Genomic DNA, 22799 nt, shown 5'->3' on the forward strand with positions numbered 1-22799 from the left:
CCATAGATTTTCTTTCCTACAACCACGGGTTCCAGGAAAGAAAACAGCTTGATTCCCTCCTGGAGCTATTGTCCATACCAGGGGAAACCAATAATTATTTGCTAGCGGCTATAGAAGCTGGCAATATTCTCATGCTAAAAATCTGACATGCTGGTTTTACCTGAGTCAATTGATAGATCGACTTGGGTACAATCAGCTTGCACATATATGGATCGAATTTCTGCCCGTCCCTGCTGAAGTGGCCAAGATTCAAAACCATCTATGGCCGGCTTAAGCAAAAATAAGCATGTGTGCTGTGGAATGTGTTACCCGGCAAGTCCTTCCATTTTCTCCGTGCCTAGTGTCCAATTCTCCTGTACTTTGCAGTATACCCTAGATTGCTTAGTTACCCTCAAACTGTGTCCCCCGATAGACCATGGAGAAATTGAAACAGGCTGCATTTTTACACAGGACACTGTGTATACAACTACAAGACAGCTATATCAAAGTGAGTATAATGGCTGTATATAGATGATGCTATATACTGTACACCAACACCATAAAATGCAACTAGTGTCCACACGTTCAGGCAAAATTTTAGTTGAAGATAGTACAGAGTGTTGTTAATAAGATGCAAACGAATAGCAGCTGGATAAAACGCTGACTACTGAACAACTGCAATGATACAATTGTTGGTACTGATGTATTCTTAGTATTCTAGCAGGGCCTTCATAATGTATCTGTATTAATCCCTTGTTTGTGTGGGTGTTCTCCAGCTGAATGATTAAAATTGCTGCACAGGGAGTAGCAATTATTACTGTCACTGACTACCAAGTTTGAAGTTGTCAACACCTGGACGCACCTAGTCCTGCCCACTGCTTTCTGGATTGACAGCACTGCCTCCAGTTACAGACTCCCTGTGAGCTGCAGTGTCTGGGAAGGGGTGCGTGTGAATGAAAGATCTGGCTCCATCAGGGAAGGTAAAAGATGGCGGTTTAAGTCTCACACAATAACAGGTTTTAGTACTTGTTTAGGCTGTCATACAAGGAGACTTTAGTCATACCTTCCAACATTTTGAGATGGGAATGAGGGACACCTACTAGCAAAAGTATATAGGCATAGGATACACCCCCTCACCACGCCCCCTTAAAGGAGCATTAGCCGCAAAAAATGATTAGTTAAACCCACAAGTGCTTTGTTACCACTATATTTCTTTTATAGTGACTTTTGAAATTTACAAATGCAGCAATTTAGATGAAAGGTTTAGCACGTTTTGATAGATAAATGGTGCATTTTATATACAACAATATAGATCAGACCAAAATGAGGGACAAATGAGGAGGATTGAGGGACATTGTGCCAAATCAAGGACAGTCCCTTAAAATCAGGGACAGTTGGGAGCCATGCCTTTAGACTTTAACCACTTTCAGACCGGACCAATTTGCTGGCCAAAGACCAGACCACTTTTTGCGATTCGGCACTGCGTCGCTTTAACTGACAATTGCGCGGTCGTGCGACCTGGCTCCCAAACAAAATTGACGTCCTTTTTTTCCCACAAATAGAGCTTTCTTTTGGTGGTATTTGATCACCCCTGCGGTTTTTATTTTTTGCGCTATAAACAAAAATAGAGCGACAATTTTGAAAAAAACGCATTATTTTTTACTTTTTGTTATAATAAATATCCCCCAAAAATATATAAAAAAAAAAATTTTCCCTCAATTTAGGCCGATACGTATTCTTCTACATATTTTTGGTAAAAAAAATCGCAATAAGCGATTATTGATTGGTTTGCGCAAAAGTTATAGCGTTTACAAAATAGGGATAGTTTTATAGCATTTTTATTAATAATTTTTTATTATTTTTTTTTTTACTAGTAACGGCGGCGATCTGCGATTTTTATTGTGACTGCGACATTGTCGGGGACCCATCGGACATTTTTGACACATTTTTGGGACCATTGTCATTTATACAGTAATCACTGCTATATAAATGCAGTGATTCCTGTGTAAATGACACTGGCAGTGAAAGGGTTAACCAGTGGGTGGCAGTGTAGGGGTTAAGTGTTCCTAGGGGTGTGTTACTAACTGTGGGGGGGTTGGGCTTTCATTTAGTGTACACTGATCTCTGCTCCAATCACATGGAGCAGAGATCAGCGTCACTAGTTGCTAGGCAGAATGGAAAAATGTTGTTTATACAGCATTTCCTCCATTCGGCCGCTCCGTGAGACGATCGCGGGGATGCCCGCGGCGATCGAGTCCGCGGGTCCCGCGACCGGACTCACGGGGGTCCCGACCAGCGCGGGAGCGCGCCGCCGGCGGCGTGCTCCCGATGGCAGGGCGGCATCGAATATTGGACGTACATGTACGCCAATATGCCTGCCCGTGCCATTCTGTCGACGTACATCGTCGTGCGCTGGTCGGGAAGTGGTTAAGGACACTGAACTTAAATGCAGCAGAGATTAATGTGAAATGTTGGAAATTAAATCTATACGGTCCTGTGCAATATGTATAATATAAAGGAAAGTAGTATGTGCTTTCTGCACTTCTTTATTACATAAGTTCATATATGCGTATCAGTGGCTACTCACCCTCCGGGCTTTACTCTGGTACTTGACAGCCTTTTTGGTGTCGGAAACAGCTCGTTCCACGTAATCCACAGCGTGTTCCACATTATACTCTATGCGATCAATCATCTCTCCCTGATGGTGTGCAGAAATAGGAGGGGGGAGGGGAAAAACAGAAGAGGCCGAAAAGAAGGAGCCAGAGATATTCGGAAGACATCAAGAGAAAGTAACACAGAGAAGAGAAGTTGGAGAAATACAAAAAGCGACATACAAGATAAAAGACACATGCAAGTGAACACAAGCGCGTACATGGCGCACAGCAAACATGCAGAATTGGTAAGTGCATAAATGTATCATGGAATGGGTTGAAGAAATGGTTTACAAAGAGGGGAGAAAAGATTGTGGAAGAAGAGAGCAGAAAGAACCAAGAATACCGAGTGAAGTAAAGAGTGGACAGCGGAATGACAAGAGATGAATGAGACAGAAGAGATGGAAGATAGGATAAGAGTTTAGAGTACAAAGCAGACGAGTTCAGAGTGATTCATAGACAGGAGTAGAACAGCGCAGTATAGAGACAGGAAGAACGAGTGAGGGATAAGAAGAGGGCCAGAAAAAGAAAGATACTTAATATCATTGTTGTTTAATTGCATTCCTTTGCATGTTACCTGGTCTTCTGTGGGTGACTTTCAGCCCCACTTGCTGTTCCGATCAGCTTTAACCTGCAAAAAAAACAAAACAAATGGGGGAGTTTTATAAATCATTTGAACAATATGTACCAGAAGATAGGATGACCACCAGATAAGTCAGAAAAGAGAAACTTGGCCACCACTAATCAGAAACTTCAGGATTGCATTGGATCTCTTGAAAATGATATTGTTCCTTCTCGGGTCCTGAGACTCAGAAGACTTTATAGGGTAGGCTGGGGTCAACAGAGCTCTCTTGCTACTCAGAGATTATACAGCTTGTTGACAACCATCTTATTAGCAGTACAGTGATTTCAAAGTGTTGCAATTGAAGTGACTGCCAATAACAGGTTCAATTCTCACAAGAAAGATTAAAATACTCCATGCAGCCCTAGACTTAAAATGACCATACAAATTAGAATCCAATTATATTGTGGGGACCTGTCTAAAACATGTATTCTGTTTGTATCCAATCAGGGAGGCCCTTAAACAACATAATTGTTGACTGATCTAAATAAAGCCTGACCACAGATGGTTCTAATCTCGGCAGGTTCAGTGGGAACAGGTTGAGATTCAAACCATGTCTGATCGATCAACTTGGGTGCGACCACCCTGTCATATTTTACATGTGACTATAACAGCTGCAAGCACTAATCACTGTGTTCTCCGGGCAGGACGGCTTCCCCCACCTTGGGAGAACACAATGGCTCCACGGGAGGATTCCCCCATCAACAGAAAATTGCTTTGTCTATGGCCAGCTTAAGACTGGACAATTAGGCTGTAGTATATATGGTGAGCTTTATTCTACCTAGATTGAATCTGAATTTGATTGTTACCTTCAAAACATTGTCATGAGATCTGTACCATCAATGTCATTTTGGGCTTTGCTAGCAGTATTATCGTATGAGCACACAAGGGGCTTTAACTGGTATCATGGCATTTAGACTACCGAAAAGGACTTTTTAGAAAAGAATCCAGAAAGCTCTAATGTATCTAGTGCCACAAAGCAATTCCTCAGATTTAATCTACACTGGAAAAAAATATATTTGGAAAACTATTCTTATTTTAGCCAGCAGTGAGTAGTCAAAAATAACTGGACATTTTCTAAAAAGTTGAAAATGTTTCACCACTCATCCAAGCAGTTTGTTTAGTTCAAATACATTTTGGGAACATACTCTAAGCCCCTGTACACACGGTCGGAGATTTCGACAACCAAATCCGTCGGATCTTGTCCGAAACTGTTGCATACACACAGTCGGACTAAGTTGTCGAAAAATCCGATCTTTTAGAACGTGATGACGTAATTTTGTTACGATGGGACTACATTCAGGCTAGTAGCCAATAGCTTTGATGTAGGAATTTGATCTGAGCATGCGTGGCACTTGGTCCGATCAAAATTCTCTACACATGATCGGAGTATGTCCGATCGGCCCAGTTGGTCGGAAAATATTTCCAACAAGTTGGAAAATTGGGTCCGACGGATATTCCGATGGAATCAGTCCGATGCATACCACACACAGTCGGATTATCCGACAACACGGTCCGATAGGACATATTCCGACGGATTCTCAGATCGTGTGTACAAGGGCTAACACAGGTACCTCAATCAACTAAATCTAATCACATTGAAAGGTGTAAAGATAGACGCTAATTGTCCAAAAAACATGGCAGGAGGTGTGAAAGATGCACATTTCATAATCTAGCAACAAAATCTGCGACAGGCTATAAATGCTAGGGTATAGTCCTGACAATCATTAGAACTTAAGAAGTTACTTGGACAATTAGGAAAAAGTCTTCAACATTACAGAACAAGAAGAGTTATCAAGTCCGCCCTCAGGGGGGGTACAGCCGTCAAAAGTATAAGGGGCCCCAGGGCTCAAGGGACCTGCTCGGACCAGAAGAAGGCAGGACGGGTGAACGGGAGCCGTACTGTCCATTACGGAAACAATTTCACAGCTTCTGCTGTTCTCGTGTCATTGAGCTCAGATATCAAGCTCTTTACTGCCACCTCTGGCTACTATGTGCATGTGCACCCTTTGTGTGATCTGTACTTCTCAGGAACATGTCAGCTTTGTGAAAATTAGCTGGGTAGGTAGGAAGACCTTCTTTACAAGTAGGGGTTATGAGGGAAAGGGAGGGGGGCTGTTTGTGTACAGGGAGGGGCAAGAGCCTTGTGTGTTTACAGGTTTGTGTATGCAGTGCTGTGTGCAGTGTTTTGTGCTGTTCTAGGCAAGACTAAAATTGGACGCCCCCACCTCCATCTAAAATTGTCCCACCCCTTCCTTCTCAAGTGGCTATTAGGGGCCCCTGATGGCTGCAAGGGGTCCCTGGTGGCTGCGTGGGGTCTTTGGTGGCTGTTTTGGGTTGTCCCCGGTCCTTGCGTGGGGTCCCTGGTGGCTGCGTGGGGTCCCTGGTGGCTGCGCGGGGCACCTGATGGCTGCTGGCTGGTTTTGGGTTGTCCCTGGTGGCTGCGTGGGGTCTCTGGTGGCTGTTTTGGGTTGTCCCTGGTCCCTGTGCGTGGTCACCGGTGGTTATGCGGGGTCCCTGGTGGCTGTGCGGAGTTTGGGTTGGAGAAGTAAGCACATAGGTGAGTGAAGGGGGGGTGGGGGCACCCAACACACACACAGGTAAGTGACACTCTGCATGAGGCAGGCACAGATGACAGTTAACTCTTCAAGTGAGGAGAGGTGTAGAGGAACGCCCAGTCTGAACAGGAGGGTGACAATGATATCGGATGTCTGAGCACAGGGTGTTGACTTGGCTAATCATTCACCTCTCCTAAGACATGGTGTCTCCCCTGATTCATACGCAGAAACAGAAGAGTGGAGGGAGGTCAGAGTGTGCGCTCTTCTCTGAGTGGGCAGCATCCTCAATTAAATCCGCTCTCTCTTTGGCTGACAGGAGAAAGGAGAGAAAATACACAGACAGCCCGCGTCTCCCCTCTCACAGTGCCACTGTCGAGCTCTCTGGCAAATGGAGCAGCACTGTCACTGAGCACCGCTGTTGAGTGCGTACGGGTGCTTTTTTTTTGCAGTCCCCCGCAAAGTGCCACCCTAGGCCTGGGCCTTGTCGGCCTAGGCCAAAACACAGCACTGTGTGTATGTGAGGGGATGTTTTTATATATATATATATATATATATATATATATATATATATATATATATACACATACACACACACACACACACACACACACACACATATATATACACACGCACACACACATACATACATACATACATAGGTGTGTGTGTGGGGGCTGGCATATATACAGGTGTGAGGGGTGGCTGGCATATACAGGTATGTGGGGGGGGGGGTCCCATGTAAGGGGCCCAAAAATTTCTGATGGCTGCCCTGCCAGTTATATGTGACTAACTACTGCAAACTATTGCTTGACCTGGCTATATAAGAATCTTGATAGTCATTTGTTTAGAGTGTCAAAGAGCATCACTGTTTGCTTTCTTGCACCATGCTAATAATTAGCAGTGACCATAGAAAGACAGGTCCCCATCGGTAGTGACAGGAGATGTCCCAGTCACTACACCGTTGGACCCACTGTGGTGTTGTGTATTGGTGATGCTGAGCACTGGCACAAGCCTGACTGTTGAGAAAATAATGTTACTTGTTCAGTGACCACTGAGATTTTCAAACATGCAGCATTTTCAGCAACAAGTGCTCACACTAAACCCTACATTGCCATATTTAAGCACATCTCAGTTGAGGGTAGGAAGCAATATTTTGTCAAGCAATCCTATAGAAGAAACTACCAACTGTCATTCTGTTCCCTTCTTTTGCCTCCAGCTAACAGAAACCAGCTGTCTTTATGGCAAGATAAGCACATGTAATAGGTCTATAGATCTCTCTGGCTGTGGTCATTTAAGTCTGAAGCCCCCTTACACACTATCAGTTTTTATGCTGAGTTTTTCCTTCAGGTTTACCAAAACCATGTAGTGCAAGGGCCTGCCCGATTACATACAAATTGAAACACCTAAGGTTTGACCTCATATTATATGGTTTTGGTAAGTCTGAAGGAAAAACTCAGCAGAAAAACTGATAGTGTGTATGGGGCTTTAGGCTGGATTCACACCTATGCAGTTTTAGTGCTTTTTGCATTTTGCAGATTTGCACTGCACTCCATCTAACATGGTTTCCTATGGAACACGTTCAGTAATGCAAATCTGCAAAATGCAAAAAGCACTAAAAATGCATAGGTGTGAATCTAGCCTTATAGGGCTTCTCATCATTTATAAATCATTATTTCTGCAAATTTTGAGCAGTCATTGAGGTATAATCTTCCTTGACAATCAAATTTATAATACATATTTTTAAAAACTGCACAGAAAATAAGCTGGGATTAGAGCTGCACAGAAAGATTTGAAGAGAACGCAAGACAGACAGTGTACTGAGAGTCACGTGGTTACAAAGCAGACATCAACAGAACACATCACAACAGGTAAGTGGTTAGTACTTACCAGCTGAGCGCTCATCCCATATGCAGCATGGGAAGTAAAGACAGGAGTGGGGGTGAGAAACCCATTGCCCAAGTGTAGTATTGACCAGAGCATTCCCATTTTTAAGTGGAAAAGCAGTAAGTGAACTATCAATCCTACTATTTTACAGTAAAAGTAAAAACATGGAATTTCATTATCATTCCTGCACATTATCAGTAATAATATACAGAGTGACATTTCCACTGATGGAATCAAAGAGTGACAACGAACGTACCTGGCTCTCCACAAGCATCGCCATATCCATGAACATGTCATGGAGTTCTCGGATGCTGTTCTCCAGCTTAATGATCTCACTGTGCCGAGTCTCAATTTCATTCAGAGCTTGTTTAGTAATGTTCGAGTCCATGATGATCTGCAGGAAGATAGGAAATGATATTAATTGAATGCAAATCGGGTATTTGTTTAAGCTCAGTGGTGATCAACTTTCTTGATATGAGAGCCTCGTGCGGAATCTGTGGTGCTGGTTTATATACATATCTCTTTGCTACATAATAGTCCAACATCCAGCACTAGCATTCCCATGCTTATACTTTAAAGAGAAGTTAAAAAAAAAAATTAAAGTTAGCAGCAACAAATACTGCAACTGCTGACTTTTAATAATAGGACACTTACCTGTCCCAGGGACAAGCGATGTGGGGGAGCAAAGACCCGCTTGTCCCCTCCTTCTCTCGGCGGCGCCAGCATTACAAATGTGGGCACCCAGCTGTGGCTTCACAGCCGGGCACCCACTGCGCATGCGCGCCGTGATTGGCCGTGCAGTCATCTGGGACCTGTCACATGTCCCAGATGACTGACAGGAGGGAGGGGGCAAAGCTGAGCCCTTGCTGCGCCGAGGGGAAGTGACGTCAAGAGCCCAGGCACTGAAGGAGGCAGACTATGAGGGAACCCCTAGAAACAGGCATTTAGAGGTAAGTTTTTTTTTTTTTCCCAAATGTTTTTTTTGACATTTTTTTTTTTAGGAATTATAATCTTTTTTTTTTTTGTGTGCGGAATACCACTTTAAGTGTTTGAGCTATATTCTAATGCCCCATACACACTATCAGATTTTGTGCTGATTTTTGTCTTCAGATTTACCAAAACCATGTAGTGCAAGGGCCTGCCTGATTGCATACACATTGAAACTCCTAAGGTTTGACCTCATATTATATGGTTTTGGTAAATCTGAAGGAAAAAATCTGCAGAAAATCTGATAGTGTGTATGGGGCTTTACCTATGCATCATTCTATGAAAGGGCAGTGCAGATCTTGTCATTGAACTGCTCTTCCTCCATTAACAGAAGCCGATGCATTGTATGGGGTGGGCGTAACGGGCTTTCGGAGCACCCGGAAGTGTCAACAGTTCCCCAGTGTCCCAGAGTTCTCCAGGAAGCACTGGGAGCCTCTGGCCACATACTGTACTATAAACTGTACACCAGCGGCTTTACATGAATCAGCACCAGACACCTTTACATTGTGAGTGTAATTCTTTTTTTACAGTAAAACCGTGATCCTTTTGTTTTTCACCATAGAGGTACTGTACAGTATTCCTACCATTGATATGAGCTACAGTACTGTATTTCAAAGTGCAGGTTAATTTTTTTTATTATTAAGAGTATACTTTATACTGTATTTTGTATTGCCGTAATCATTTTTATATGAATAAATGGTTGTGGAACGAATTATCTGAGTTTCACTTATTTCTTATGGGGAAATTAGCTTTGATATACGAGTGCTTTGGAATACAAGCACGTTTCTGGAACTAATTATGCTCACAATCCAAGGTTTTACTGTACATTTCAGCTTTAAAGAAAACCCGTAGAGAGGGAATATGTTAAGTCCCCTACTTTGGCAGCCTAAATGTGTCTTTTAATACTTATTTTAACTGCTTCAATACCGGGCACTTTCACCCCCTTTCTGCCCAGTCCAATTTTCAGCTTTCAGCGCTGTCACAGTTTGAATGACAATTGCGTGGTCATGCAACACTATACCCAAATTTAATTTTTATAATTTTTTTCACACAAATAGAGCTTTCTTTTGGTGGTATTTAATCAGTGCTGGGTCTTTTTGCTTAAAACAAAAATAGACCGAAATAAAAAAAAAAAAAAAAAAAAAAACGATTCTTAGTTGTGATCATTACATTTTGTAAATAAGTAATTTTTCTCCTTAACTGATGTGTGCTGATGAGGCAGCACTGATGAGGAGGCACCAATATGCCGCACTGATAGGTGGCACTGATGGGCATCACGGATAGGTGGCACTGATAGGCAAATTTGTATTTACATGTGATCGAATGTGATTGGACACAGCTGATCACATGGGTAAAGAGCCGTGTCCTAGGGTCGCGACGCGACCACCAAGCTGCATGCGAGAATGGTGACGTCATATGATGTTGCCCCAGAACGAGAGGAGATCCCACTGCCATTTTACTATACGGTGGGCGGGAGGTCATTTATGTACAAAGTTAAAGTGGAAGTCCATGCTAAAACTAAAATCCCTGCATCTGTAGACACCCACATTCTAACACTAACCTATCTAGCCCTATAAAGATAAAATCGCTATACATACCTTTTCTGAAGGCAATCCGACCCGATCTCCAGCGGTGGAAGCTCTGCAGAGGACACGGCCGACAATGGCTGTGAAAAAAATGGGAAGGGACGTCACCCATAGATTTACTATGAGGCTTCCGTTGTCAGATGTGTCCTCTGCACCCACCTCTACAGTGAAGCGTGGGATCAGGTCGGTTCGGCTGCAGAAAAAGGTATGTATACTGATTTCTTCTTTACAGGGCTAGATAGGTTAGTGTTAGATCATGGGTATCTATAGATGCAGGGATTTTCGTTTTAGCATGGACTTCCACTTTAAAGTGATTGTGAATGCAATTTTTTTTTTTTTTTTTAACAAACAGATGTGTACTTACCTGGTCTGTGCAATGGAATAACAGAGCGGCCTTGAACCTCCTCTTCTCGAGCCACCGGTGCTTCTGGCTCCTCTTCAGTAAGTGGGCATCATAGGAAGCCACTTCCTATGAGAGCACTCATGCAGGCTTGCTCCCAAGCCCTGCTGCCTGTGTCACTGGCTTTGATTAACAGCAGTGGGAGCAAAAAATGTTTAGGCTTTATAACCACTTTAATTATGGAGGTTGCTACTGATGATCTCTCTTTTATAGAATACTAATTAGCTATTATACTGATCCAATGACTAATGACAATGACTTACTCAATCACTGACCTTAACAAGTATGCAGATCCTGAGATCTGACATCATTGTGATTGTACTTACTGTACATCTGTTTCTGATTAGTGAAACAGCCAGGTAAGTTGCGTTTTTAGCAATGGTAGAATGACTTCTTTTAATAGAAATTTCCTTTAACTACATATAAAATACAGTATTTCCCCAGAATCTTGGCCATTCCCAGAATTTACATTTGCTTCTCACTCAGTGGAACTCACTTGACATAAGTAATCCGGTCATCTCTAATCCTATTCATTATTAATGTCTCAGTTTCTGAAGCTTCAACGGTGGCTAATATGCAAATCTCCTAAATCCAGCAAGCAGAATATGTTGCCTGTTCCTGCTCTGCTATATCATCACTGGGAGTCAGTGGGAGTTGTTCTATGTCCTCCTCCACCGTTAAAACATCAAGACTAATTCACAAAGCACAAAAAAAGGAGATCTCTTACTGCTCTATGGAAGCAGAGACTTTTTATACTTTACATAGACCTGCTTGGCCATATCATGCTACATACAGATCTATTTCTTTAAGTTGTTGTTTTCTGCACTGTGTGCATGCCAAGCTACCACGACATTGTACATCACCATTATTGTTAGCGCTATAACATACCCCTGATGAGAAGATGGCGGGGTTTCCACTCTCCAGCATATCCTCCAGTTCCTCACTCGTTGTGGTTCTACCAGCTGCAAAGAGAATAAAGCTTGTATTTGTTTTTTTGTACCTCCATTTAAAAAATATAATGGGCTTTTTAAATTTGTTAAGAACAATAGCAATCATATGAGAAACACAGATACTATGGTTTCGAATCAGTTTCCTTTCCCATTAGCAGGGGAACTTAGCAAGGCTGCCCACTCTCCCCACTCCTATTTATTTTGGCCATGGAACCGTTGGCAGAGACGATCCGATCTCACCCAGACATAACTGGTGTTGAGATAGCAGGCACACCCCATAAGATATCACTGTTCGCAGATGATATCCTTCTAACCCTAACAAACCCTAGAATCAGCCTACCTAACCTGTTCTCTTTACCAGACTCTTTTGCATCCCTCTCGTTGGCTTGTCCATTAACCCCACCAAATCAAAAGCCATGTCAATTCATCTTCTGCCCTCGGACTTGATAATCTTAAAAAACACCTTTACGTTCCAATGGCTGACCTCATTACCCTACCTGGGGATCCGGCTCACCCCAACCTACGCAGGACTCTTTTAAACAAACTTTCCTACTATACTTAAGAAGCTGACAGTCATGTTGTCCTCCTGGGCTCACCACCCATTATCCTGGTTCGGCAGGATCGTGGCAATTCTGATGACATACCTGCTGAAATTACTTTACTTCTTTAGAGTCCTACTGTTCCCGATTCCACCACATAGCCTACGAATACATCAGCGTAAAATCCTGAAATTTGTGTGGGGTTCTACCCATCCCAGGATCAATAAGAAAATTCTATATGCTCGCAGAATCAATGGAGGACTCTCAGTCCCTAACCTACAAACCTACTATATAGCTGCAAACATAGCCCCGTTATCCCAACTCCATGCACAACACCAAATGCCGCTATGGGCCACTATAGACCTAGTGGACTCACACCCAAAACCCATCTCCTCATTGCCCTGGCTCCCCTCCATACAACGCCCTCTTGTGACCGGGCCATGTCTGGCCCATTACCTTCGCCTATGGGATTTGGTCAAGTACTCGGCTGGCCTGATTTCTCCTCATCTACCCTTACTTCAACTTCTCCAGTGCCCATTGTTCCCACCAGGCACTGAATAGGACCATTTTTTGGTCTTGCCCTAGTGTTGTAGGTTATTGAGAAGAGATGCTGGCCTTGGTTAACCTGGTTACATCTGTCTCCATACAACCCTCCATGGGTGTTTGCTTGTTAGGCCTAGTTGAATCTCTAGTACCAACTGTAGCAGAGTGAACTCTGATCAGTCTGCTACTTTTTTACGCTAGGAAGTCCATTATGATGCAGTAGAAAAAGCCCTTTTTGGTTTCCTGACACATAGTTTATTTGTGTTTACGGACTTTTTATTTACTTTGATTATTGTTTTTTTTTTAAGGTATTAATGTCTGTTAGTATGAGCAGCACCCCCTCATCACAGGGTGTAACTCTTGTCTCTCTGACCTGATTTCTATAATCATTGTCATGTCTGCCTGTATGGGCTTCACCACCAAAATATGCATTGGTTTTGTCTTTTTTGTTTAACTGTTGTTTTGGTTTATATTTATTAACTTAATAAACGGATTTTTTAAAAGGAAAAAAAATAAAAGATTTAGGGACATGTGCGTGGGATGGATGTACTACTCCATTGATTGCAGATAATTGACAAACGTGTACTGGGAGTATTAAGGCCTTTAATGGCAACATTACTTTTCTCCAGTATCTATTGATACTTGATACTGACCATAGAGTAGAGCTCACCCACACAGTTCATTTAACATGGCAGTTAGTCTTAGGTCTCATGACCATTACCAGTGGTTCCTGGCACATGGTACTTGTTCCATTTCTGTACATTTGTTCACGTGCACTTGTTACTTCTATTCATATTAATCTTATCACTACATTGAGTTTTATTGTCGATATTAATGTGCTTATAGCTTAGACGATATGGTTCAGAGCACTCGAGTTTGTAATTTGCTCACAATGAACCTGTTGGAGATCATTCGACTGTATTTCTGGTCAATGCCAGATATTCTATAAATGTACCTTGTATAACGAATGTCCAATGTTGTATATTTATATATTGTTTAAACCCAATAAAGCTGCAGACATTGTCCCGGTATAATCACTCAAAGTCCCGGGATGTACCGGTACGTCGATGAAGCTAAAGTGTTAAAAGCAAGTAGCTCCTAGGACAGAGTATGAAATTGACAAAAGGCTCAAATGACTATAATGGATTATTTTAACTCCACTCAAAACCTTGTCGTAGTTTGTCACCAACTCCAACGGCTACTTTCCTGATTTAAAGTCACAGATATCCCCAGCCTTAAGCTAGTGTTATTTTAAGCAGTAATGTTTGTGAATTGACTTATGTGAATTTTGTCATAGGAACCACGAAAAAGGCGGTATCATAATAGCAATAGTAGTGGTAAAACAACACTGCTTACAGCACATTCTATATGAAAAGCATGCGGTCCACCTTTGTCAAGTAAACCTTCAGAAATATATTGGTATATATGGAAAACTACCGAGCTAGATAAAAACAGCCTTGTAAACTGTGCCTAAAATCTGGAAAGTTCAAGAAAGCCATGGACGCAACTGAAGAGTATAGCTCTTTTCTGAGCCTTCTCTGTGGAAGTATGGGGGAATTTTATAACACTGAGATCTGCAACAATCATTAACACCAAGCAAACCTTTGCCTACAGGGTGATCTACTTATTAGTGTTCCAACTCCATGGTATTCTATGGCATTAACAGGATATTTCTCATTCCTGATATAAATAATACACTAGCCCTGCAAACCTTAGTACAACCTCTGGCAGAGCTCAAGGGCATAATCAGTCCAGAGGGACAGCCCTCCTTCTCCTCTTCTCCCTTCCTGCATCGGGCACCGAGCACACTGTCACTTTAGATATGAGCTCTTGCAGGAGTGATGTCTCCTTTGCTGGAAACCAATCGTCATTTTCTCAGCTGACTGATGTCTTCCAGGGACATAAGAGGGCTTTAAAAATGAAAGAGCAGTGGGTTGCTATAACAGCCAATAAGTTAAAGACTTGTCATTGTTTAATGGCAATCTATATTCTGTTTAATTTTAGATATATGTGTGTGAGAATGTGTTTAAAGGAAAACTTTGGGCTATTTTAATCACTTCAGCCCCGGGAACATTTACCCCCTTGCTGACCAGAGCACCTTTTGCGATTCTGCATTGCGTCGCTTTAACTGACAATTGAGCGGCCATGCGACATTACAACAAAACAAAGTTGACGTCCTTTTTTTTCCCCACAAATAGAGATTTCTTTTGGTGCTATTTGATCACCTCTGTGGTTTTTATTTTTTTGCGCTATAAACAAAAAAAGAGCAACAATTTTGAAAAAAAAAAAAATTTTTTTTTTTACTTTTTGCTATAATAAATATCCCCCCCAAAAAACAAAACAAAACAATTTTTTAATATATATTTATATATATATATAAAAATGTGTTCCTTAGTTTAGGCCGATATGTATTCTTCTACATATTTTTGTTAAAAAAAAATATAAAAAAATAAAAATCGCAATAAGCGTATATTGATTGGTTTGCACAAAAGTTATAGCGTCTACAAAAGAGGGGATAGATTTATGCGATTTTTATTATCATTTTTTTTTATTAGTAATGGCGGCGATCTGCGAATTTTATCGCGACTGCAACATTGCACTGGACACATAGGACACTTTGACACTATTTTGGGACCATTGTCATTTATACAGCGATCAGTGCTATAAAAATGCACTTATTACTGTGTAAATGACACTGGCAGGGAAGGGGTTAAACACTAGGGGGCAATCAAGGGGTTAAGTGTGTCCTAGGGAATGATTCCAACTGTGGGGGGGGGGGGGGGGGCTCACAACATGATAGAGATCACTGCTCCTGATGACAGGGAGCTGTAGAGCTCTGTCATGTTGCTAGGCAGAACAGTGGAATGCCTTGTTTACATCGGCATCTCCCTGTTCTGCTGCTCCGTGACACGATTGTGGTACACCGGCGAACATAGAGTCCATAGGACCCGTGGGCACGGTCACGCAGTACACGGCACGTGCCAACTAGCCCCACAAATTAAAGGGGTCGTACAGGTACACCCATTTGCCCACCGCTGCCATTGTGCCGACATATATTGGCGTGCGGCGGTTGGCAAGTGTTTAATTATTTTTATATAAAGTTGACTTCTGTCCATACCGTCCTGAAATTTACACAGCCCTATCACACAGCACAGAGACCTGATCTTTATCCACTGCAGTTGAGCCAAACTTTTTTTTGTGTTGCATAAAGTACAGACAAGTTACTTATTTCATGTTTAGAGGGCTGACATTTTTGTCTATACCCACTTTTGTCTTAAATCCCCATTCTAGAGTTTTTCTCAAGACATTTACCATGTCTTTTTATTATTTTTACCTGTGAGAATGTAGAATTGTAAGAGGACCCACAATTTTTTTTATTTATTTTTTTAATTCAGATAAAAGTATAGATGGGTTAAAACCCTGTAATTTGTTGCCTTCTTTGTCCAACTGGAGAGATTTCAATTTACTTCCTGTACTAAAGACACAACAGGATATGAGATTCTGTTCCAAAGCTGTTGTCATGAGAACTAGTGTCCCCATTGGAATATTATCCCTCACCTCTTGTTCTTTTAAGAACATTTTGATTTTAACTAATTTATGGTCTGTTTGAGAATGGTTACCAGGACTAAAGTAGCCCATGGATGAGCAATTTTTTTGTTACACCTGCAGGTTCATTATTCTGAAAAGATATGGTCTTAAAAGAGGGAGAGAATGGCTGGTGTATCTTATATTAGAGTATACTTGGGTATTCATGATCATCAGCCAATTATTATTTTGTTTATGGCTATATGAGAAATATATATAATATATATGTGTTTTAGTGTTTGGTTTATTTCAATTGGATTTTTTTCTTCCTGTATAAGAATGAGTTAAGAGGTTATTTGGATAATTACATTTCTAGAAGGTTTATAATTATATTGATATTAATTGTAAATATATTGAGAGATTGGATTGCACAATTGTTGGTATAGTAAAAGAAATGTCTAAAAACAAATAAAAATGATTGCAGAAAAAACCCCTGCAGATTGAACAAAAAATAAATAACATTCCCCAATCCACGCACTTGATGTGGATGGGGGAATATTCTCGCTAAAGCTTTGTATTCTGACACCAGGGATACTTCCCCACCCTCAGAATACATCATTAGTGCCACTGAACGAGTGGGGAAAACCCGACAGGGTGGTTACACAGAGGTCAATCAGTAGATAAGACTTCGGTACAACCAAAGTGCCCTTACATGTATTGAAATTCGGCCAGTTCAGTAAGAAATTTCGATCCATCCAAAAAAAAAAAAAAAAAACAATCGATCCACCTATGCCAGCTTTAGTCTTCCCATTTCCATCCAAAAAAATAAAAAAATTGGCTTTATATACACTTTACACACTACCCAGCCGCAATGCCTTAAACAGGAGACAGTTGAGGAAATGGCCAGAGTCTGAAAGTGTCAATTAACAACCTCCTTCCTGTCCAGGTGATTTTTCAGGTTTCAGCACTGTATAATTTGACTGACAATTACTACTACTTTTTTTTTTAGACAGATAAAGCTTTCTTTTGGTGGTATTTTATAACCACTACAACATTTTTTTTTTTTTACCATACAAAGGAATAAAAAATAAGAAATAATGTGAAAAAATGTTTTCCTTTATTCTGTTATAAAACACAGCAAAAATAAAAATGCCAAAACAGAAAAAAAAACACCCCAAAAAATGACCTCTTTTTGGAAAGTAGACATCCCAAAGTGAACTTCGTTTTTTGGGTAATGAATGCATGCATGTATTGAGGAGGTTACAACATGGAGCTTGTTGCATTAGACAGTTTAAATTTGTAGGTTCTGTATATAATTGTATTTTATTTTGTCTGTATTGCACAATGCCCTCACTGTGCACACGGCACTAATAATGTTTTCAGTACACGTTTTGTATTCTTTCGAGTCCTGATTAGAATTAGCCTGCCTATGCAACGCCCCTTGTTACCATAAACGTACAATTGTAATATTAATGTGATACCTACGTAATCATGTGTATAAAAACCATTAAATGCGTCATAATAAAGGAGAACGGTTATTTGGAAAGATGCTGAGCGTATCTTTTGTGTCTGTTCCCTATTGCAGTAGTTATTATTAATTTGGAACCACTAATCAATATGAGGATAGGAGTTGCCTATCTATAAAATATCCATAAATGTATTGGTCATACACAGAGGGATCAGAACATGAAGGGGTTCATATACAGTTCACGCATAGTAGGAGGATTGGAGAGAATTTCTAAAAATCGAACAGATTCCCCAATCCACATGGTGCAGATAGGTGAGGTTCACGCTGTACCTACTGCATTTTGACAGCTGGCATCAGCAGCTTTCAAAATAAACGAACAGCAGCTACATCGAATCAGATGCATCTGGCCCCTTTGATTTTCCTATTCAGGGATGTTGGATGGGAGGGGAAAAGAGAGGGGCACTTGTATATGGAATTTCAGACAGTTCCTTAGGGACCAGCCAAAATTCACATATGAAATTAAGAAAAGTTCTGGACAGCCGCACGCCAAAAAGTAGCCTTTATTCGTCAAGAAAAATCAAAAATACATGCCACAGCAGAACGGACAGAAAATCTGACGCATTTCACACTATCAAACAGTGCTTAATCATAGCTACGATTAAGCACTGTTTAAGAGTGTGAAATGTTTCATTGCTATACGCATTGCCAGCACCTGCGGCTTCTAGAGGAGAGGTTCATTCCAATCTACTTGGAGCGGCGATATCCCTTTCACTGTTGTTCCTGGATTTTGCAAAATTCACATATATATGGCTGGTTTATCATCTGCTCCTTGTCTTGTTTCCAGGAGTCATCACATATATTGCTACTGTGGAAAACTCTACATAGCTTAGTTCTATTTATTTTACTATCTTGCCTATCTATTTGATCACTAGACATATTACAGGCAACTAAAAATCATTATACATCAATTATATGCCAATACAAATTTTAATTTAGGCAAAAGATATCCAAGTTTCCACTGATTGCTAAGGTTTATTGCAAGTCATTGCAATTTACACCATTTAATTAAATGAAACCTACTGTGTATTAAACCTTTTGTCATTTACATAGCTCTGCAAATGTTTTTAAATAGCACAACAATTCTATGAAAATAAGATGAAAGGATAAGTACTTTGAGAATTACCCTGCATTATTGAAACAGAAATTAAAGTCATAAGAAAAAAAGAAAAAAAAAAAGTATATGTACTGCCTCTCTTTCTCCTCAAAACATGTTTGGATATAGATATTCCTTTACATATAAATATATAAAAATAGGCATTTTTCTACAAATATTTAGGCTGACCATACACTATACAACCTGATCTAATAATATGGATATGTCCTAAAATTAAATGTAAATGTAAGCAAAGTATTATAAAAATAAGTATTACACGTTCATCATTAACAGCATTTTCCTAGAAATAATTTATACATACAGGTGATACTCGAAAAATTTGAATATCGTGCAAAAGTTAATTTATTTCACTAATGCAACTTAAAAGGTGAAATTAATATACGAGATGGACTCATTACATGGAAAGCAAGATAGTTTAAGCCGTGATTTGCCATAATTGTGATGACTATGGCTTACAGCTCGTGAAAACCTCAATCCACAATCTCAGAAAATGAGAATATTGTGAAAAGGTGCAATATTCTAGGCTCAAAGTGTCCCACTCTAATCAGCTAATTAAGCCATAAGACCAACAAAGGGTTCCTGAGCCTTTAAATGGTCTCCCAGCCCGGTTCAGTAGGAATCACAATCAATGGAAAGACTGCTGACCTGACAGTTGTGCAGAAAACCATCATTGACACCCTTCCATATGGAGGGAAAGCCTCAAAAGGTAATAGCAAAAGAAGTCGCATGTTCCCAAATTGCTGTATCATAGCACATTAATAGAAAGTTATGTGGAAGGGAAAAGTGTGGAATAAAAAGGTGCACAAGCAGCAGGGATGACCGCAGCCTGGAGAGGATTGTCAGGAAAAGGCCATTCAAAAGTGTTGGTGACTTTCACAAGGAGTGGACTGAGGCTGGAGTCAGTTCATCAAGAGCCACCACACACAAGATGGATCCTGGACATGGGCTTCAAATGTCGTATTCCTCTTGTCAAGACACTCCTGAACAACAAACATTAGAAGCGCCTTACCTTGGCTAAAGAAAAACAGACCTGGCCTGTTGCTCAGTGGTCCAAAGTACTCTTTTCTGATGAGAGCAAATTTTGCATCTCATTTGGAAACCAAGGACCCAGAGTATGGAGGAAGAATGGAGAGGCACACACTGCAAGATGCTTGAAGTCCAGTGTGAAGTTTCCACAGTCTGTGTTGATTGTCATCTGTTGGTGTTGGTCCTCTCTGCTTCATTAAGTCAAAAGGGTCAATGCAGCCATCTACCAGGAGATTTTGGAGCACTTCACGTTTCCTTCCACAGACTAGCTCTATGGGGATGCCGACTTCCTTTTCCAGCAGGACTTGGCACCTGCCCACACTGCCAAAATCCCCAAAAACTGGTTTAGTGACCGTGGGATTATGGTGCTTGATTAGCCAGCAAACTCTCCTGACCTGAACCCCATAGAGATTCTATGGGCCATTGCCAAGAGAAAGATGAGAGACTTGAGACCGAACAATGAAGGCCACTATTGAAGCATCCTGGTCTTCCATAACACCTCAGTAGTGCCACAGGCTGATGGCTTCCATGCCACGCCGCATTGAGGCAGTAATTGCTGCAAAAGGGGCCCGAAGGTCTGATATTGTTCTATGTACTATCCTTGTTTTATTGATTGCATGTAATATTCTAATTTTCTGAGATTGTGGATTTGGGGTGTTCATGACCTGTAAGGCATAATCATCACAATTATGACAAATCACATCTTGCTTTGCACGTAATGAGTCTCATATATTAGTTTCACCTTTTAAGTTGCATTAGTGAAATAAATTAACTTTTGCACAATACTAAAGTTTTTTAGAGTATTACCTGTAGGTATTTCTCAAAAAATATTTAAACATTGGTATTCCACTTGCAATTTTATTCAAGTCTAAATCTCCATGTTGGTGAAAAATGTTTATTCCTGTGATAAAAAAAATGTCGTTACATTAGTCATAAGTCTGAGCCCTTTCACATTCCATCACCATACATCTTCAACTTGTAGGTTCTGTACAACAAACTGGATAAGTGAACTGGTGTCAAATTGGAAAAGTCAAAGGACTCAAGCTGGGTTCACACATGTGCGGTGCGAATTGCTCAGGTTTCCCTACGAAGAGAAAACTCAGTTCAACGTTTCATGTCAGTTTTTGATCAGTATCAGCTCAGGACTGCTTCAGTATTTTATCCTGTTCACAACGGAACACATCTGCGAATCAGATGCATGCCCATAGAAGATAATGTGCATGAATTCGCCCCTGAGCTGGACCGCACTGCCTAGAAAATGCCCACGTTTTTTGTGAAATGCAGAGTGTGAATGCACCGCAGATATGTGAACAAGCCTCATTAAAATGAATGCATTTTGAAATGTCCTGCGAATTGGAAGCAGTGTAAGCCACATCTAATTTTCATAGGTGTGAACAGGGCCTAACACTTACTGATTTCTAGCTGTCTCTGGATGCGGCCTTTACAGCGCTCACGATAATCGGACTGCGTAGCATTATATTCTGACATCACTTCTACAAACTTACGAGACAGTGTTGAATGCTGGAAAGACAAAAAGTTATACAAATCAATTTAGTGGATAGGAGAAGCTCTCCAAGGAGTGGTGGCCTCTTTGCTCAAGTAGGAACTGGGTGTGCAAGGAGGAAAGCAGAATGTATAAAGTCCAGATTTCATTTCATTCATAGAAAACCAACATTTTTCAGGCGATCAAAGGGTCCCCATTCATTGGGGCTTGGTAATGTTAAACAAAGCATGTATTGGGCTGATAAAATTGGAGGGATCCTGAGTGGCAATTAGTATAATCACTCTAGATTTTGGTCATGCGATATTTTTTTATGGCAACACATTAGTGTGAAAGAGCTCAAGATCCTGACTTCCACAGTAGTAGTGCACTTTAGCATGAGCAAAGGTACCTTACAAAATATTGGTACATGTAAGATATTGTGTGTTTTACTGCCCACATATTTTTTCTATGGCCAACCTTTCTAATGCAACCTGAAACACATAAAAAAGCATGTCAAATGCATGTAAAACAAATGATAATTTACAAAACAAGAATTTATGGGTTTTAATATACAGCAAGCACAATTCATGTTAATTTTAAAAGACATTTTTATGTGCTAACAGTGTAAAAACTCATGTAGCATGGCAGTAATACCAAAGCTCCTCTATATAAAAAATGTCAAGAGTTTTACACTTGAGATCATCCTTGTGGAAAAGCACCATCAAGGTCCTTGTTACTTCTGTATGACAGGCATGCATGGTAAGGTCACAACAGATGGAAGTTACCAGATAAATCATTCAAGTACACAAGTGGGATTTTTAGACACATCCCTGGCCTAATACCTGTGTCTTCCTGATGCGCAAATCAGCGGAGGAACGGTTCAGGGCTTCCTCTTGTTCGATACTTTGTTCAATATCTGGCAGAGAGGACACAAGGTTCTAGTTCAGACAGGAATTTCAAGTCATTTAAAAAAAAAAAGTCTACATTAAAAGCTGTCTCTAATGTATTTTTATTATAAAATATGGATTTTCTTATGAACCTCCAGTAGAGCACAAATGTCCCATCAAGAAGGGTTTTAAAACGCAATTTATTAATACTTTCTTCCTTCCCATCCTATCCCCCCCCCCCCCCCATCACTGCTAACAGTAAAAATTCTATGTCCCAAGCACACACACTGCCTGCTTTGCCTGCCCAAGCCTGAACAGCATTTACAGCCCTCAGGTCACATAAGTCTCACTATGCGCACAAGCCAGTTTCTGCCATACAACGCAATAGCTATCTACGCTAGCATCCAGCACATGTACATCATACAGTGTATAGTGCTGGGGTCAAATAAGGCCAGGAAGTATGTATGCATGCGAGGTAGGATTCTAAGGCTCAATAACACCTCACCATTGCAGAAGTTCCCGCAACACATATAAGGT

The 22799-nt window shown here is 40.9% G+C and overlaps 1 protein-coding gene across 2 annotated transcripts in view; it reads right to left on the minus strand.

The window, feature by feature from the left end:
* The window catches only part of STX1A (syntaxin 1A), a 216042-nt gene that overhangs the window by 10900 nt on the left and 182343 nt on the right, over positions 1-22799 (minus strand). Inside the window, exons 5-10 of one of the 2 annotated variants that reach the window (XM_077480630.1) lie at positions 22218-22291; positions 21305-21413; positions 11556-11629; positions 7951-8088; positions 3208-3261; positions 2567-2677 (exon numbers count right to left, since the gene is read on the minus strand). In XM_077480630.1, coding sequence (XP_077336756.1) covers positions 3229-3261; positions 7951-8088; positions 11556-11629; positions 21305-21413; positions 22218-22291 — 428 coding nt within the window. In that variant the 3' untranslated portion in view covers positions 2567-2677; positions 3208-3228. Of the gene's footprint in view, positions 1-2566; positions 2678-3207; positions 3262-7950; positions 8089-11555; positions 11630-21304; positions 21414-22217; positions 22292-22799 lie in introns of those variants that run through there. The other variant, XM_077480629.1, reaches the window with a different exon arrangement.

This window comes from Lithobates pipiens, unplaced genomic scaffold, assembly GCF_037356315.1.
Source record: "Lithobates pipiens isolate NorthernLeopardFrog02 unplaced genomic scaffold, aLitPip1_a1.2 Scaffold_16, whole genome shotgun sequence".
NCBI lineage: Eukaryota > Metazoa > Chordata > Amphibia > Anura > Ranidae > Lithobates > Lithobates pipiens.